This window comes from Antechinus flavipes, chromosome 2 (assembly GCF_016432865.1).
Source record: "Antechinus flavipes isolate AdamAnt ecotype Samford, QLD, Australia chromosome 2, AdamAnt_v2, whole genome shotgun sequence".
Classification (NCBI taxonomy): Eukaryota; Metazoa; Chordata; class Mammalia; order Dasyuromorphia; family Dasyuridae; genus Antechinus; species Antechinus flavipes.
Genome location: NC_067399.1, coordinates 438629060 through 438648100, shown reverse-complemented (window position 1 = coordinate 438648100; position 19041 = coordinate 438629060). Strand labels below are relative to the sequence as shown.

Below are 19041 nucleotides of genomic sequence, written 5' to 3'. Positions count from 1 at the left end.
GGAGTGGTTTGCCTTTTCCTTCTGCAGCTCAGAGCAAAGTACTTTTACATTCATCAATTCACCGGATTCAGAGGGTGTTGTTTTTTCTTCATGCAAGTATTGTCTCCATTTAACAGATGATGAAATTGAGATACTCTAAAGCAAAATGATTTGTCCAAGTTAACAGTTAGTAAGTGGCAGCTAGGTGGTATAGAGGAGAGGTCTGGACTTGGGAGGCAGAAAGACTCCTTCTCTAGTTCAAACCCAGCCTTACAACTTACTAACTTTGTGATCCTGTTTTCCTATCTGTAAAATGAGTGCAGAAGGAAAGAGCAAACCACTCCAGTATTTTTGCTAACAAAATCCAAATGGGGTCACAAAGTCAAAAAACACAACCAAAATGACTGATTAACAATAAACAAAGGGCAGCTGGGTGGTGCAGTGGACAGAGCACCAGCTCTGAAGTCAAGAGGACCTGAGTTCAAATTTGACCTCAGACACTTAGCATTTCCTGGCTCTGTGACCCTGGGCAAGCCACTTAATCCCAAATGCCTCAGCAAAACAAAACAAACAAACTATAAACAAGCAGCAGAGGCTGAGATTCAAACCCAGGTTTAATGCAAAGGCTAGGGTTCAGGATACCTCCTCCCAGCACCAGCAGGAGGTATGGCCAGGAATAGGAGCTCGCCCTGGCAAAAGAACAACTTCTTCAAAGCTTAGCATCTTTCTGCAGACTGCTCCGAAGATATTCCTATTAGGACTCCATGAGGGCTTTGTTTACAAAGTGCTTTCAAATCCACTGTTTGTATCTTTGGATCCAAAGAAAAGGTTTGTGAAATGTTTATGGTACCCATTTTATAGATTATACCTTATATACATCATATATGGTACCCGTTAAATAGAAGATTCTCATACCTTTATGGAGAGGTTAAGTGACTTGTTTAAGCTGGCATGGCAAGCAACAGGGCATGGAGCTCCTCCCACTCAGATGCTCCGGTTACCAGTCATGCCTAATTCCCAGGCCTTCAGACAAATCTCTGGCCCCTGTCTCATACAATTTTGCCTCAATCAGAGATCTTCAGAGATCTCTGGCCACCGCCCTCAGCGAGCGGTGGTTCTCACATTCAGAGAGCACCCGAGGACAGCTGCTTGCAAGCTCAAGGTCTTTATTCCATGTGTTCACATGCTGCCCTCTTACTGACCTCCTGCTGACTCCTAATGAACTCCATCTACTTCCTGGTCCCCACTGCTTATATAGGGTCTATGAGGTCACACGCACAGCCAATCAGAGAAGGAGATGCGTTGATGATGCGACCTCAATGCGACCAGAGCCTTCGCTCACGAGGTGGTCCATACTGTTCACAGAAAACCACATCCGGGGATCTCAGGCTTCAAGGCCTTTGTACTTCCTGATTGCACTGTGGGAGTTTCCTCTTGGGACCCTGTAATGGGCTGAGGCTTGAGTTGATGCACTGAGGTCCCAAGCACATGAGGCTAAATAGTAATTGGACCATACTCTATTAATATATAAGCTTGGAGAAAGAATGGCCCCCGCCCACTCTTTGGGCAAGTCCTGATGTGTTGTATAGGAAATGACGATTCTGGTGGGTGGAGGCAGGGGAGTGAAAAAGGAAGGGGAGGAGAGCTCAGCCCTCACTTGCTCTGCTAGCTGGCTTCCTGTCGCAGCTGCCCATATTGCTATCGCAATCCTTCTTGCCCATATTGCTATTGCAATCTTTTTTCACCTCTTCACTTGAATAAAGACTGAAGATTTCCCCTTAACCTGAGTTCCTGACTCCGGCTGATTTTAAATACGCGATCATTACATCAAGACTTGCACAAAGAGTGGGCGGGGGCCATTCTTTCTCCAAGCATATATTTTAATAGAGTATGGTCCAATTACTAGTTAGCCTCATGTGCTTGGGACCTCAGTGCATCAACTCAAGCCTCAGCCCATTACAGAACCCTTACAAGGGCGGGGAAATGAAGCCATGTTTTCTCAATTGAAATCCTGCACACCAGGCCCCTCTGGTAGTTTAGCACATATTCCATCAATGGTCTTAAAACTTTTTGGTCCACAAACCACTTCAATAGGTCAAAGAATTGCAATGGTTCCCATTCCTATCTGTGCCTGCTTGCCATTCAAACTAACAAGTTCTCCGAACAGTATTAAAACCATCACAATGATAAGACGGGCACACAATCTCTGATTAGGGTGAGCCTAAAAGCTAACAGGTCTATGTGGCACTATAGATAAGGGGTACTTGCACTGAGGTCTATGAACTTGTGGTACTGTATAAATGGTTTTTAATGTTGCATGTTAAGTATAGACTGATTTCCTTGTAATCCTCCATATATTTTTATTCATTTAAAAACATTCTTCAAGGGGGACCTTCACCACACTGCTAGGGACAAACAGATGAAGAGTCCCTGCTCTGGGGTCTTGGTGAGCACCACTTGTGATTTCCTCAGATTTAGGAAGGGCAGGAGAAGGCCAACCGCATCCCTAAGTCTTAAACCTGTTGTCCAAGGCTAAGGACACATCTCATAACTCAACACCTCAAGAGCTCCTTTTCTTGGACTACTTATTTTGAACCCCAGTGTCATGTACTAGAATGCTGACATCCTGATTAGAAAGTTAAAATAACTAATCTATACTAGGTCCACATTTAGTCTCAAAGTAAAGCAATGTACAATTTCCAGTCAGTGGAGCTAGCCTAGACAAAGCATCATAATATTATATGTTTATAGAGCTGGAAGGGACCTCAGGGGACTCTTGATCCAAATCTCATTTTACAAATGAATAAATTGAGGCTCAGAGGGGTTAATGACCTAAGGTCACACAAGGTATTCTATGGCAAAAAATCTGGACACCTTCTGACTCTGATCAATGTTCTTTCCACTGCCCTTTCCTGTCTTACAGAAGTAACTCTTTATTTACAAGAGAAACCCCCTGTTCCTTTTCCTTTCTGCATGGAATGTACACAGAGAAAACTTAACAGGATAACCATAGGGAAAGGAGTCCTTTCTTTTAGATTTCAGCATTCCAAGAATGTACAATGCAACCATGAACTTTCAGTAAGCCACTCCCTCACAATGGTCAATCAAGAGTTTAAGAACTGGTTGATTTAAAGAACATTCTTGTTTTCAGAACCTTCATATACCAGATCCTCTAAAGCTTGAAGTGGCAGAAAAAAAATCTGAGGAGGAGGAAACAACAATTCCTTTCAGTCTGGCCCTAGTTAATGTTTAACAGGCAGCAAGCAATATTTCCTTACCATGAATGCCTCTTTTTTTATATATGGCCTCATGGGTTCCTCCTCCCTACTGTAAGAATATTAGTCATTGATACCAAAATAGCGGTCCCATGTTCTAGATATATTAGAAAATTCCATGAGGGAAAAAAGGACCCACTTGTGCAAAAATGTTTATGACAATTCTTTTTGTGGTGGTGGGAATTGAAAATCAAGGGGATGTTTATCCAATTGGGGAATGGCTAAATAAGTTATGGTATATGAATGTAACGGAATATTATTGTTCTATAAAAAATGATGAACAGGATGATTTTAGAAAAGCATGGACACTGGATTTACAGTGATGCTGAGGGAAGTGAGCAGAACCGGGAGAATATTGTACATAGTAATAGCAAAATTATGCAATGATCAACTATGATAGATTTGTTTCTTTCCTCAGCAATTCTGTGATCCAAGGCAATCCCAATAAGTCTGGATAGAAAACACCTTTTGTATCCTGAGAGAGACCTATGGAAACTGAATGTGGATCAAGGCACATTATTTTCATTTTTTTCTCTTTTGTTATTATTTTTTTCTCTCAACCTGACTTATATGGAAATATGTAAAAAATGAATGTACATGTATAATACAAATAAGAGGGGGAAAAAAAAGTCCAGCTCCAGGAACTCACTGTGGGAACAGCTAAATCCAATGGTCTTCTTATTCTTGGGATTATGGTGACTCTCTTTCTTTTATATCTTTTACTTAAAATTAGCCTGGACCTGGATTGTCCAGCAAGAAATGTTTCATTATAATCATTGTAACATCAGCCGGTTGATTAAGGTTCAGGTAGGTACAAGCCCCTTATACCTGTAAAGTTACTGGACCTCCCTGAGCCTCCATCTCCTTATTTATGAAATGGATTAAGAGCACTTGCACTAACTCACAAGATTGAGAGTTAAATGAGATAATATATGTCAAGTACTCTAACCATAATGCACTTTACAGTTATGAACTGTCATTAACTAAGAACTGCATCATTTATGAAACATGATGAGCCTACTATTACATGTGTGAGTTGTGCTTGGAGAGATATGCTCACTGCTTCATGGATCTCAAAATCTTGTAAGGTTTACTAGATATACATAAATATAATACAAATGATAAATATATAAAAGGAGGATAAAAGTGCTAGAGAATTAAATGGAGAGATTAACTTCTAGCTGGGAGAATATCAGAGACGACTTTACAGAAGAGGTGACATTTGAACTAGGCCTCGAAGAATGCACAGGATGTCAACAGGTGGAGATGGGAGAGCGAAGGACATGTTCGGGGACTGGCAAACTCATTCCGCGCTTTCCCGTCTCCAGACCACAGTTACGAGAGCCCTGAGAAGTGTTCAAGGAGACAGGAACAAACCTGGGCTGGAAAAAATGTGGTCAAGATCCCCTGAGCCCATTAAAATGCACCAGTGCATAAACTGCATAAAATAGACAAAAGACACCAGCATAGACACAGAAGCCAAGACAGGAGCAATCGTTATACATGGGAAGGACAACAGAAGCATCAAGTCATGCAAGCAGCCACCAATATGGAACCAAAGAGGCTTAAAAGGACTATTTTTTACACTTGGAAAAGATTACAAAGAAAGCATAAAGCCATGCAGATAGTGACTGGTATAGGCCCAGAGAGACAGAAGGGGATGACTTTACATTTGGAAACGATAATAAAAGAAGCACAAGGTCGTGCAAACAGCTCCCAGGAGAATCAAAACTGGCTTACCTGAGAGTTTAACTGCTGGCCCCTGTCACTCTCTTCAGAGCTGCCCCAAGGCCTCCTTCTCCCTCTCCAGGAGCCCTCATCCTGTTCTACTCTGTATTAGAGTTATCTGTGTGCACACCCTCTACTTCTGCAAAATGGTCATCTGTGAAGGGATGGCTCATCTCTCATTTCATTGCCTCCCAATGCTTTCTCCATAGCATGCCCCTAATCAATGTTATTTCAATGAAAATATCTATTGGGGTGTTTCAATAGCTTGTTTAGGATAGCACCCTTCATAGATTGTTTTTGCCCTTCACAGTGTCCTTCACTTTGCAGGAGCTTACAAAGGCTAGAACTAGAAGGCTAAATTTCCTCCTCAGCTAGGGGCTGGAGGTCAATTTGTTACCTGGGCTTGCCTAGGAGGCAGGATGAACTTGTGAAATGAAGACAGGGTTCTGGTTCCTGCACAGTTACTGATCTAACTGGGTGACTACAGAAAAAGTGGCTTGACTCCTCTGAGTCAGATTCCTTTACTGCAAAATGAAAACAAGCATTTTGCCTGTCCCCTAGGATCATTGAGAGGATCAAATGAGATTATATGGATATAGCCCTCTGTTACAAAGCTATAAAAATGCCACTTTATATGTGGCAGTTATTTATCATTGGTATTAGAAGAGCTTATATGTAATGGAATGTTAGAGCTGAAAGGAGCCTAAGAAATCTTGAGAAACCTGTTGATTCCCATTGGTCAAAGTTTCTAGAAATGAATTGCTCTAGGACCCTCCAGCATGAAAGAGTAATCACATTTGTTGGGAACCTATGGGAGAGGATTCCTGCTTAGGGCTGGTTTCATCACCCATTTCACCACATGACCTCCCCCTTTCTCTGGCCCTTGCACAGCCCCTCCCCAAGACCAGTCTTCCATATGCAGCACTTGCTTGGACATCTCTCTCAGGTAAGACCTGGCCTATGCCGTCTTCAGCATCTAGCCTTAGAATGGAATGGATTTCTGTGTTATGCCTCAAGTTTGGGTGACCAAAAAAGACAGTGGGCCCTGGTTACAGCTGCTCCCAAAGGACAATGGCATTCAGGAGAGAGATTATCATCAGATGCTGAGTCCAAGTGGACCATAGGAAAATGGCAAGTTCTGCTTCAAAGGCCTCCTAGGGAGCCGAGGCCAGGAGCAAAGAAGACACGTGGCAACTGGAGGCTGAGAAAGCTTCAGCCTTTGGAAGAATTGATGGTGGCAAGATTGGGTTTTCAGAGAAATCTGGTTTTCCAACCACCTGGGGGAGCTGGGGCCAAATTAATGCCAGGAGACAAGGTCAGGACCCATGCAGAAGTTGCTGGGGGTGGGGACCGCTTGCCACATACATCTCATGGGCAGCCTTTTTTTTTTTTTTTTTTTAAATATACCTGATACATCCGGCTCAGTGGGTTTCTGGAGGCAGGTCCTGCCATGTTTTCCTGTTGGCTGAGGATAAAGAAAAGCAAGGCAAAAAAAAAACCCAGAAAAGCAGGAGTGCTGGATTCTGGAGTTTAAGAAGAGCATGCCTAAAGGGGCTCAGCAAGGGTGAAACACAATGCTGGAACTCTGGGCACCAGAAAACCTGCTCCGGACTCACTTCCAGACATGGCACATTTCTGTTTCAAAGGCTGAAGGGGATTTTTATCATCAATCTAGTGGTAAATTATCAAATGAACAAAATGGCCACATATGAAAATTAATCGAGATATTTAATAGACAGTGCAAACCATAGTTTCATCTGAATATAAATGTATGCACATGTTCCAATGAGCTATATCAATCAGTTATCACAAACAGCAATGAACACTTCTGTAGAGCTATGTTAAAAAATGTACAGCTGGAATTAATTCTAATAATCTCACCTGCTTCCAAGAGGACTTTGTCCATTTCAAATCAGTTTCACAAACTTAAAAAGAAAAGGTGATCTGGAGTGAAAGGATAGGAGTGGAGTGATAAATACAAAGGCAGTCAGACAGTCAATGGATATAAATACAGCTTACAGAGAACCAAAAATCAAATGCATTATTACAGCTGACCACAAGAAAGAAACTTATGATTTCTTTTTAAATGTCATACAAGACTTACAAAGGCATATGGGACAGTTCAACTGACTTAAAATGACAAAGACTACATTTGAAGAGCATTTCAATTCTGAACAATAAATTCCAATTGAGGATCCAGCAACGAGTTAGCATAGTCCAAAAGCTGAATGCTGGATTTTGCAAATACATTTTATTTTACAGAAATTCAACATTATAAACAGCAGGCAACTCCCTTCCCCCTCCCCCCAGCTGCTCCCCAGCCAAACCCCTCCCGATCGGTGCAGACCATGCTATCCAGTATGCAGCGATGCAGGCCCACTGCCTTGGGTTAAGATCCAAGAGATAAAGATGGTTTTCCTCCCCCACACCACACGCATACACCCAACTGCAACAGGTGACCAGAGTCTGTTTTTATACAAGCCCGCAGAGTTGTATCAGTTACATAGATTCAGCCCAGTTCTCCAGCTCTTTCATGTCATCCTCGTCCTCTTCCTTCTTCTTGACTATAAAAGGGGATAAGGGAGGAGAGAAGAAGGAAGGTGCATATTTAGAAAAGCTACTTGTTTTAAAAACTCCCTTTTGTCCCCAGCCCTGGGCCAGGCTCCAGTGCTGTCCCAGATGCGGTTATGTAAGCCGCCCCTCCCTTCGTTCCCAGCTCCATGGGAAGGGCTCTGCGCCACTGCTCTGATAAGCAGGTCCCAAATGCCAGAGAGGCAGAGAGGCAGAGAAGCCCTTGCTGTTGCTCCTCCTCCTCCTCCTCCCTCCCCCCATCCTTCCCTGACTGCTTTCATCTGGCAGGAATGATCATGTGAGGAGGATGTCAATGATGATTCATTTTGGGGCTTTACCTTCATTGGGAGGAATATATTTCCTTCTTAAACATATGAAATGAGGGCACTCCCGATGGTTTACTGCTATAGTGCCCTTTTTCCAGCTTTATCAAACTGTCACAAATCCTGAAGCCAAGAGCTCTCTAACCCTTTCTAGTAGCTGTTCACAGCAGACACCTATATTCCACTGGAAATGATTTGGGGAACCTGGACACCCAGAAGCAGGATTTGGTGAAAGAATGGATCTTTGGAGAGTGGAAGCTCTGCATTCAGTGTCATAACCATGAATACAGTTATGAAAGGAAATGAAAATAACAACTTTACATCATAGCTGACAAGAACAAAACATTTTTATAATAAAAATCTCATTTGAGTCTCATAGCAATTCCTAAGGTAGGCAAAACAAGGGATTATTGTCCTTATTTTACAAACAGGAAAAAAAAAAAAGAGATTTAGAGGTGAAATTACATGTTCAGAGTCACATGGATTGTTAATGGAAGAACCAGGAATCCAGGCGCCAGTCCACTATACCACAATCTCTTAAATGTCTGCTCAATGAATAAAAACAGATGAACTCATTTGTTTGCTTCCTATGCAACCCTTTGCCTTCTTTACAAATCCATCCCCCTTGCTAGAAAAAAAGATGCTGACCAAGCGACTCTGGGTCTTGCACTAGGCAAATTCTGTCTCTGAGGAAAAGCAAGAAGGGCACTACTGCTAAAAATCCTTCAAGGGCCCTGCTCCTGAGCCATTTTGCTAGTTTCCAATTCTCAAATTCCCTTTGACTGCAGAAGTCTTTGGATACTCTTGGAGTAATTGAGTTCCTATCCCCACTATGTTTCAGTGACAAAATAGCATAAAGACCAATTTTGTTCCTTGGTGAGTTGCTGGGAGAGTGGAGGAGGGTAAGGAGGGGGAGGGGGCAGCAGGTTATCATATCAGAGAGATAAAATCCCATTATCAAAGAGAAAAATAAAACATTCTGTTAACTTAAAAAGTTACATAAATGTCAGCCATTATTATCTCAAATAGTATTTTTTTGAGAACTAATTTACACAAGGTCAAAGGATCATTGTTGTTGTTCAGTTATTTTAGTCACACCCAACTCTTAGAGACCCATTTAGGGTTTTCTTAGCTTATTTGAAGCTCAGATGAGACTTTAACACTGTAAAGGCAAATTATTTTGAAAGACTTAAAAGCTCTGATCAATGAATGATAAACCATGATTCCAGAGGACTGATAATGACCTATAGTTATTCACTTCCTGTTGTTCTTGAGGTGAATGACACAAGATACAGGATGACATGTGTTTTTGAACATGGCTAATATGAGAATTTACTTTGCTTGACTTTATGTTATGAGGGGTTTTTCCCCTTTAAAATTGGAAGAAAAATGGAAGAAAAAAATAAATGTTTCTTTATTGGGGAAAAAATTTTTGGAAATCACTGTCTAACCCCTTTCATTTTATATATGGAGAATCTGAGTTCTAGGTAGGGAAAAGAATAATTAGATAGAAACTGGTAAGTCCTACAGCACCTTCAGTTCTGGTGTTTCCACCTGGGTATTCTACAGACATCTCAAATTCCACACACCCAAAGCAGAATAAATTATACTTGCCTCCAACCCATCTCTTCTCCAAACTTCTCTATCTTTGTGACTAGCATCATTATGTTTCCAGCACCTAGGCTAGCAATCAGAGGCATTCACCTTACTCTTCCCCCAAATCTCCTATGTTCAATTAGCTAGCAACCGCACATCTTGTTGATAAGGTAGAAAATAATCTCTCTTCTATCTATATCTTTGTATTCACATAGCTATCATTTGAATTCAGTTCTTCATCACCTTCGACAGGGATTATTATAATGGACTGCTAACTGAGTAATTCTTTATTATTATATCTCTTTATTATATCCCACAATAAAATGTAAGTTCTGTGAGGTGTAAGATCTATCCCACTTAGTTATGAACAAATCCAACCATTCTGGAGAGCAATCTGGAATTATGCCCAATTCCATAGTTATCAAACTATGCATACCCTTTGATCCAGCAGTGCTACTACTGGGCTTATACCACTAAAGAAGGGAAAGGGACCTGTATGTGCCAAAATGTTTGTGGCAGCCCTGTTTGTAGTGGTTAGAAACTAGAAATTGAATGGATGCCCATCAATTGGAGAATGGCTGGGTAAATTGTGGTATATGAATGTTATGGAATATTATTGTTCTGTAAGAAATGACCAGCAGAATGAATACAGAGAGGACTGGAGAGACTTACATGAATTGATGCTAAGTGAAATGAGCAGAACCAGGAGATCATTATACACTTCGACAACAATATTGTATGAGGATGTATTCTGATGGAAGTAGATTTCTTTGACAAAGAGACCTAACTGAGTTTCAATGGATAAATGATGGACAGAAGCAGCTACACCCAAAGAAAGAACACTGGAAAACGAATGTGAACTATTTGCATTTTTGTTTTTCTTCCCGGGTTATTTTTACCTTCTGAATCCAATTCTCCCTGTGCAACAAGAGAACTGTTCGGTTCTGCAAACATATATTGTATCTAGGATATACTGCAACATATCTAACATATATAGGACTGCTTGCCATCTAGGGGAGGGGGTAAAGAGAGGGAGGGAGGGGAAAAATCGGAATAGAAGCGAGTGCAAGGGATAATGTTGTAAAAAATTACCCTGGCATAGATTTTGTCAATATAAAGTTATTATAAAATAAAATAAAATATTAAAAAAAAGACAATATGAAAGAGATAAAAAAAAAAAAAGATCTATCCCACTTTTCCTTATATCTCTCTATTGATCATAAGTATTCTTGGGCATAGCATGCAATTAAATGTATATGTGTATGTATGTATTTTTAACATTTTTTTTCAGTTTGAGTTCCAAATTTTCTCCCTTTCTCTAGGCCCTCTGTCACCCATTATGAAGGCAAGTAATATTATACCCATTATATATGTGAAGTCATACAAAATATATTTCTAGTCTCTGCTAAATATACAATGAAAGTCAGAACTAGAACTTAGTTCTCCTAATCTCCTAGTTCAATTCTCTTCTGACATCATGATGATCAACTATTCTTCAAAGATGGGTAGTAATTCATTAACCAGGGCCTTGGAATGGTTTCAAATGTTCCAATCTCCTTTTTCTACAAGAGTCTTTTGTGGAACCTAATCAGTCCATGAAAATGCCACCACTCCTGGCAAAGGGTCATCCTAAACTTAATGTTTCACTGAAATTCTACAATGCTTTTGGCCGAAAATTTATCTTGTCAGGCACCATGTCCAAAATGGGATTTCAATTAAGGTTACATACAAATACAGAGTTAAATCCATATAAAACCATGGGGAAAAAACATGTGAAACAAAGACATACAGATACCTGCTTCTCAGAGTGTCAAACTAGATACTAATCTAATATTCCTGGTTTGGATCACATCAGGAGACCATATAATCAGACAATGATGTACTCAAGGAGCTATTTAAAAATATATTTTGGAAGTACTTACCTGGCTTTGATGGTAGTGCTATAGAGGGCACATTCGGTAGTGGGACTGTTTCTGGACCATTGATTTCCAGCAAATTTTTGTCTAGTTCTTCCTGTTCTAGTTCCTCTAGTTCTGCCATGAGTTCATCCTGAAAGAAGGAAATTCAAAAGTGAAATGTGTCAGCATGGAAATTCCAAACCCAAACTGCATCACTTCAGACCTGATGACTCCCTATTCAAATGCTGCTGCTGTCTGGGTTCTGTTGAAGAGAGAGGTCAGTAAAAAAGACCAGGGCTAATATTCACTCAAAAACCTATAGAGGCATCTTACTGTCTCTAGAATAAGTTGTAAAATCTTCAGCCTGGCATGTAAAGTGCTCTACAATCTGACTCCAAGTGAACTTTCCTGGCAGCTTTCAGTCATTTCTTTCTCAACAATTCAGCCAGGATAGAAGACTAAGAGACCTCTCAAACTCAGCATGTCCTCTCTTCCTGTGCTTCTCTACAGGCCACATACAGAATGGATGTCCTCTTCTTAAAATAATACTCAGCTTCCCTCAAAGCCTGGCTCAGCTGGCACTTCTGCAAGCTTTGCCTTCTGTCCCTCCTCCCATGCCTGCTTGTAGTTATTTATCTCTATTTATCTCTGTACACACTGTATCCCCTACTAGAATCTAAGCTCTCTGAGGGCAAAGATTATTTCATTTTTGTCTTTGTGTATCCTTAGGGCCTAATACAGTGGCCTGCCACACGCGAAGCACTTAATAAATATTTGCTGAGCGATATCTAACTGTAGTCATCCACTATGAAAATGTAAGTATTGAGGGAAAGTCTCACAGACACTCCTTGGGCGTTCTATGTCACAGAAAAGACAGACACTATGATGCCCTAGGTTAATGGGGGACAAAATTTGACCTTTAGGACTGCTAAATCTGAGACACAATGACATGCTTTACAATGAAGTTTTGCTATACTGAAAAGGTCAAGAGATATGAAGCCCCAGGGACAATTACTCTAATGACAGCTTCTGAGAAGAGCCTTGGACCTTAGATCTACAAAGTATAAGATAAAGTTGAGTGCTCAGCCCACCTGTGCTTGTACTTAGGCAACAGCAAGTTCTGACAATTCTAGAACTGGAAGAAATAGCTGGCTGTAACCTAAATGTTTTGAAAGGGGAAAACTATTTGTTCCCCTAATCTACAAAAAGCAGTCATGTCTGAAACAGATGGAAAGTATGTAAAATTACTAAAGATACTAATCAACTAAAGATAAGTTTAACTAAAGATAACTAAAGAAGGGTTTGAATTTGTTCAGCTTATATAACTGATCTGTGTCAAATCACTTACCTCATCAAACTCTTCTCCAAATCCTACAGGTTTGGAAATAGCTGTGGATATCTCCTCTGCAAGTTCCTGCTGGTCAGCAATGTCCTGCATTAGCTCGTCTACTTTATCAATATCCCTTTAAATAAATGATACATATGCCATGTCAGACAAGGTGCATACACACAATAGAGTCTGAGGGGCTCTCATAGGGAGCTTTAATTACCAAAAAGTAAGAACCCAAGTTCTCTGGAAAGGACCATATCCCCACCTCATTTCTTCCCCCAAAACTAATTCCCTCCTCTGAATAAACTTTTTGAGAACATTGGTTTTCTTTCATTTTAGAGAGCAAAGGTAACTCTGAATACTGGACAACAGGTAGAACCACCACCTACCTGCTAAAACATAGTCACCCAGGAAACCTAGATGGTCCCCAAATCCATTTATGGTTTGAAAAGAAAAACTAACACAAAATATTTTATATATCTACATAACACACAAGTGGTAAATATCTCACTTATCCAGCAGCCTTTCCTTTTTAGAACACAGAAAAACCCCTTTATCAAGCCTTTATTTAGGGATGAGGAACATCTGGCCTGTGGGTCAAATAGGGCCCATGAAATCATTTGCTAAAGCAACCACAGGAAACGATGAACTGAAAGCTAGGTATGACAACCTCAATGCTCAACTTCCTTAGGGTAATCATTTTGTATGGCCCTTGAAAGATGATGTTATAAATATCCAAATGGTCCCTGGTGGAAAAACAGATCCTCACCCCTGATTTGAGAGGCTATATGACAAAGTTCTACCAAATAGGCATTTACCATAGCAGAGAGAAATAACTCCTGATAGTTCTGCTGTGAAGGAAGACAGAAGAAAACTATGAAAAGCAGACACAAGAACTTAAGAAATTCAACAATCTGGGACCATTTAGTGAAGGACAAATAATTCTAGGTATTTCAATATGCCTTACAGGTATCGGTGTGTCATATAGTAGCATACATTAATAGAAAGAAAAGGAGAAATTCTGTTTGCCTTGATCTATTGCAAAAGTCAAGGAATCCACAGATGTTGAACATTTTTCTATTAAAAAAAAGTTAAAATAAAAGGCTTAGAGATTAAGTTAAGGGGTACGCCTGAGAACTCTGCTCAACAATGCTGAATAAATTATGGAATATGACAATTTATGGATATGAGCTTTGGAACTAGGAGAGACTTGAAAGATCACCTAACCCAACTGCCTTATTTTACAGATAAGGAAACAGAGACTCAGGGAACAGAAAAGACTTTCTGAATCTGTCACTGCCCACATGAGTGGCTTACATGTTGTCATGGGCAGCCTTCATAGCTTTTGCAGCATAGCCCATATTCTTGAGTACTTCAGTATTAGTGTTGGCATTCTCAAGGGCTTCCCTTTGAAATTCGATTGTCGACAATGTACCATCAATCTGGGCCAGCTGTTTCTCGTATCTCTTCTTGCGCTTCAGTGCTTGAAGGGCAGCTGAACAAGGGAGAAAAAAAATAGAGCTTGAAAAAATCATCTAAAAGGATTACATTATAGCTTATTCAATAGGACTCTGTGAGGGAAAAGCTATGGAAAATATGTCCAAACTTAAGATTACCTTTTTGTTTCTTTATTCAAGTTATACTAAAATCAGCACTGAAGGAAGAAAGGGTGGGGGAGAAAAGTATTGTTTAATCAGATGAAAACATCATCATTGTGATTAAGCCCTCAAAGTGAATTTCCCTGTCCAATGTCTTCTTCTATGAGACAAAAATCATATCTGACAAATTTAATGACATTTATTTTAAGAGGTAAATAGAAACACAGATAAAAGGAAATCATTAGACATAACTTCCTTAGCCTATATTTTAAAAAGACCTTTGACAGAGCTGTATAAGGAAAAATGTCAGGTAAAGATCTTACTTAGCTACTGATCAAATTAACAGAACTATTGACTACAACTATGGAAAAGAAAGAGGAAAGGAAAAAAGGGCTAGGGGAATGTGAGGAACAAAAAAAAAAGAAAAAAAGGAGAGAGGAAAGCAGAGAAAAGGGAAAAAGAAGAGGCAGGGGAGAAGGCTACTATCTGATTAGAGCACTGATTCCTTCTGTTATCCTTCAAGGTTAGCAGTAGAGGAAAAGCAGAAGGCTTTGCAATCCATATTTTGGATTGCAAACCATGTTTTGATTTGCAGAAGGGTTGCGGGGAGGGAGAGAAGAAGAGAGAAGCAGTGACAACAACAACAAAAAAAGATTATGGGCCCAGAAGGTGGCAGAGCTTCAGAAAGGCCTGGAAGGAGATGTGGAACAAAAGCATTTTCTTTGCTTGTTAACTTATTAGGTTATGCCTTGTTAAAGGCTAATGGTTTAGGGCCTTTTGTACATTTTTTTGAAAGTTAATTTTATATTCATTTTATAATTTTTTAAAATTTAATATGCACTACATATTTAACATATATAGGACTGCTTGCCATCTTGGGGGGGGGGGGGAGAACGAAACATAAGTGATTGCAAGGGATAATGCTGTGTAAAAATTATCCTGGCATGGATTCTGTCAATACAAAGTTATTATTAAATAAAATTAAATTTAAAACAAATAAATAAATAAATAAATAAATTTAATATGCACTTATTAAGAACAAGGTATGGTGTTGGACTCTGGGTTTTTGGATGATAAGAGACAAAACAGGTCTTGCCCTCAAGAAGCTTAAGTAGTATTGGGGGACACACGTATACATGTAAGTAAATATTAAATAAATGCAAAGTAAATTTTTTGGGATAGAGAAGAGAAAGAACTAATGGCTAGGGAAGGGGAGGAGAAAGAAGCATAATCAGACAAGGTCTTGGGTAGGAAGTGACACTCTAAAGGGAGTCAGTCCAAGAGGCAGAGGTGAGGAGGAAGATCACTCTAGTTATAGAGACTGGCTACGCAAAAACACAGAACCAGGAAATGGGATGTCAGCTATAAAAAGCGGGTCAATTTGGTTGAAAATATGTATAGACATTTTTACAGTCAAAGGTTCTGATAAAGGCCTCATTTCCAAAATATATAGAGAATTGACTCTATAAGAAATCAAGCCATTCTCCAATTGATAAATGGTCAAAGGATATGAACAGATAATTCTCAGACGAAGAAATTAAAACTATAGACATATGAAAATATGCTCCAAATCATTATTAATCAGAGAAATGCAAATTAAGACAACTCTGAGATACCACTACACACCTGTCAGATTGGCTAGAATGACAGGGAAAGATAATGCGAAATGTTGGAGGGGATGGAGGGACACTGATACATTGTTGATGGAATTGTGAACACATCCAACCATTCTGGAGAGCAATTTGGAATTATGCTCAAAAAGTTATCAAACTGTGCATACCCTTTGATCCAGCAGTGTTTCTACTGGGCTTATACCCCAAAGAGATACTAAAGAAGGGAAAGGGACCTGTATGTGCCAAAATGTTTGTGGCAGCCCTGTTTGTAGTGGCTAGAAGCTGGAAAATGAATGGATGCCCATCAATTAGAGAATGGCTGGGTAAATTGTGGTATATGAATGTTATGGAATATTATTGTTCTGTAAGAAATGACCAGCAGGATGAATACGGAGAGGACTGGCGAGACTTACATAAACTAATGCTAAGTGAAATGAGCAGAACTAGGAGATCATTATATACCTCAACAACGATACTGTTTGAGGATATATTCTGATGGAAGTAGATCTCTTCAATAAAGAGAGCTAATTCAGTTTCAATTGATCAAGGATGGGCAGAAGCAGCTACACCCAAAGAAAGAATATGGGGAAATGAATATAAACTGCTTGCATTTTTGTTTTTCTTCCCGGGTTATTTATACCTTCTGAATCCAATTCTCCCTGTGCAACAAGAGAACTGTTCGGTTCTGCACACAAATATTGTATCTAGGATACGCTGTAACCTATTTAACATGTAAAGGATTGCTTGCCATCTGGGGAAGGGGGTAGAGGGAGGGAGGGGAAAAATCGGAACAGAAATGAGTGCAAGGGATAATGTTGTAAAAAATTACCGTGGCATGGGTTCTATCAACAAAAAGTTATTAAAAACAAAAACAAAAACAAAAAACAAAAAAAACAAAAAAAAAGAAAATATGTATAGACAGCATGAGAGGAGGAAAAAGACAGAATGAACCCTAAACTCTACTGTAAAAGAATTTAAGTGCCAAACAGAAACTTCCATTTGTTTATTCTAGAAGTACAATGAGAAGCCCAGAAACTTTTTTTAATAGGACAGTGACATGGTCAGACTTATCTTCAGATAAACTGGAGAGAAAGACTAATTAAAAAGGTCTGAGAGTATTCCAGATGAGAGGTGATAAGGGCCTGAATGAGGTACTGATTGTAGGTATGGAAAGGAGGCAATGAATGCTATGGAGGTGGAATTGTATGGAATAAAGAGAGAAAAGGTGAAGAACTTACAGGAATGTATGAATTCTTTTTCTGTACTTTATTTTCATTATTTCTGTATTTCCCCTATGACCTGTATAATATGTGCAGGCTCATATCTACTTGAACCTTGGCCAGCTAGAAACATATTTACTTAACCTGAGCTGATGACATTTATTGGTATTTGACATTTAGTCTATTAGCTGGATCACTATCTGCTTGATTAAGTCTGAAGGCCTGACTTTCTGTTTCCTAGAAATCGGGAGATTTCAGGGAAACAGAAACCTTCTATTCCAATCTCCCCAAATAGCAACAACCAATTAGAAGCCTCCCCTTCCCCTTCTCAATGGTCTCTTACTTGTGATATAATTTCTTGTATAAAAGCTATGTATCTTTACTACTTCTTTAGCCCTCCTACCACGAGCTTTCTCTTTCTTATCTTGTGATGGGATCCTCCCGAGGTTTTCAATAAACAACTTTTCTGCCTTCTACTGAGTGATCTCTGAGTAATTATTCTGGGTAAAGGTCTTCTACATCCCTCACAGATTCAACACAACTTCTCAATCTATTATAGACTATGAAGAGAGTGAGTTAAAAAACTCTTAAGTTGGGTAAACAGGCAACTAAATAGGCATTTTCTATAAAAGTATTAAGTTAATAAATATTAAACACAGAATCCACATAGAATAGAAATTCACAAAAATAAATTCCTTTTCTAAAGAATAATTCTTAATACTACCACTTTAACAAAAAACCTAACACCAGTATTACATGTACAATAGGAGGAATGCTTCCCTTCAAGGTTAGATGGAGTTGGGAAACATGCAGCCTAGAACTCCATACATATCATCATGCCCTTGACAGTTCTAGTAGGATACCTCTGCACTAGGCAGAGAAATAATGAGGGGACAATGGGGCTAACTCAGTTGTTCCTGCACCTCTCAGTCCTAGGTCCTGGTTCCTTCATTTGCAGTACAATCTTCTCCATTCTTTCCCCAAGCCTGAGGAAAAGAGCCCAAGGATCTCTGGCTGTGCGGCAGAGAATCAGGATAGAATAGGTGGAAAATGAACCAGATGCAAACAAATCCAGCCCTTGAGTCACTCAAGTCATTTACTAGAATTTCTAGTGACAGCTTTGGCAGGAGGCAAAACAATCTAATCACCTGTATTGTTGGTGCTAGTTACAGAAAAATCAACTTCAAGTCCTCCTGACATCAACATTTACCAAGGTCTTTGTTATCAACACAGAAAAAAAGCCATAAAAGGAATGTTGTAAGTATATATAACAATTTTGTGCCATATCAGCGAGCTATTTCATGAATTACATTTACTTTTATGTCACAGCTATTTCACAAATGATATTTATAATCCACTTCTGAAGCACCTTCCACATAGTATTTTCATTTGAACCTCATAAAAAACCTATGAGATATTAATATCTTTATTTTGCAGATAAAGAAACTGAGGCTTCACAAGAAGTCAAATGACTTGCCCAAGGTCAAACAGCCAGTGTTTGAACTTGATCTTGCTTCTGAGTCAAGCACTCAGAATCCCTTACCCTGTGCTAGCTCTATACACAGCATGAACTGAAATAAATGTTTCATGGTATTACATTTTATTATTTCATCTCTTCCAAATCTACAAGTTCTGGGAAAAGGGCAGAAATTGTGATTTGTACTGTTTTTATGGTATAGGTCCTGGACTACTGCAACAGCCACTGGCTGGTCTGCTGGCCTTAGGTCTCCCCCTGCTTCAGCACATCCTCCACCAGTGATTTTCCTAAAGGTTCCATCTGATCATATCACACAGGCTTTCCAATAAACTCCACTGGCTTCCTAACACACCTCCAGGATCAAACACAAAAGGCTCTATTGGGAGCTCAAAGCCCTTCATACTCTGCTAGGCCCGCCATCCCACAGTCTCCT

At 39.7% G+C, this 19041-nt stretch overlaps 1 protein-coding gene across 1 annotated transcript in view; it reads right to left on the bottom strand.

Moving 5' to 3' along the window:
* Positions 1 to 6691: 6691 nt before the first annotated feature.
* The window catches only part of CHMP4B (charged multivesicular body protein 4B), a 68714-nt gene continuing 56364 nt past the window's right edge, over positions 6692 to 19041 (bottom strand). Inside the window, exons 2-5 of the mRNA XM_051979140.1 lie at positions 14018 to 14195; positions 12719 to 12833; positions 11395 to 11521; positions 6692 to 7546 (exon numbers count right to left, since the gene is read on the bottom strand). Coding sequence (XP_051835100.1) covers positions 7482 to 7546; positions 11395 to 11521; positions 12719 to 12833; positions 14018 to 14195 — 485 coding nt within the window. The 3' untranslated portion in view covers positions 6692 to 7481. The remainder of the gene's footprint in view (positions 7547 to 11394; positions 11522 to 12718; positions 12834 to 14017; positions 14196 to 19041) is intronic.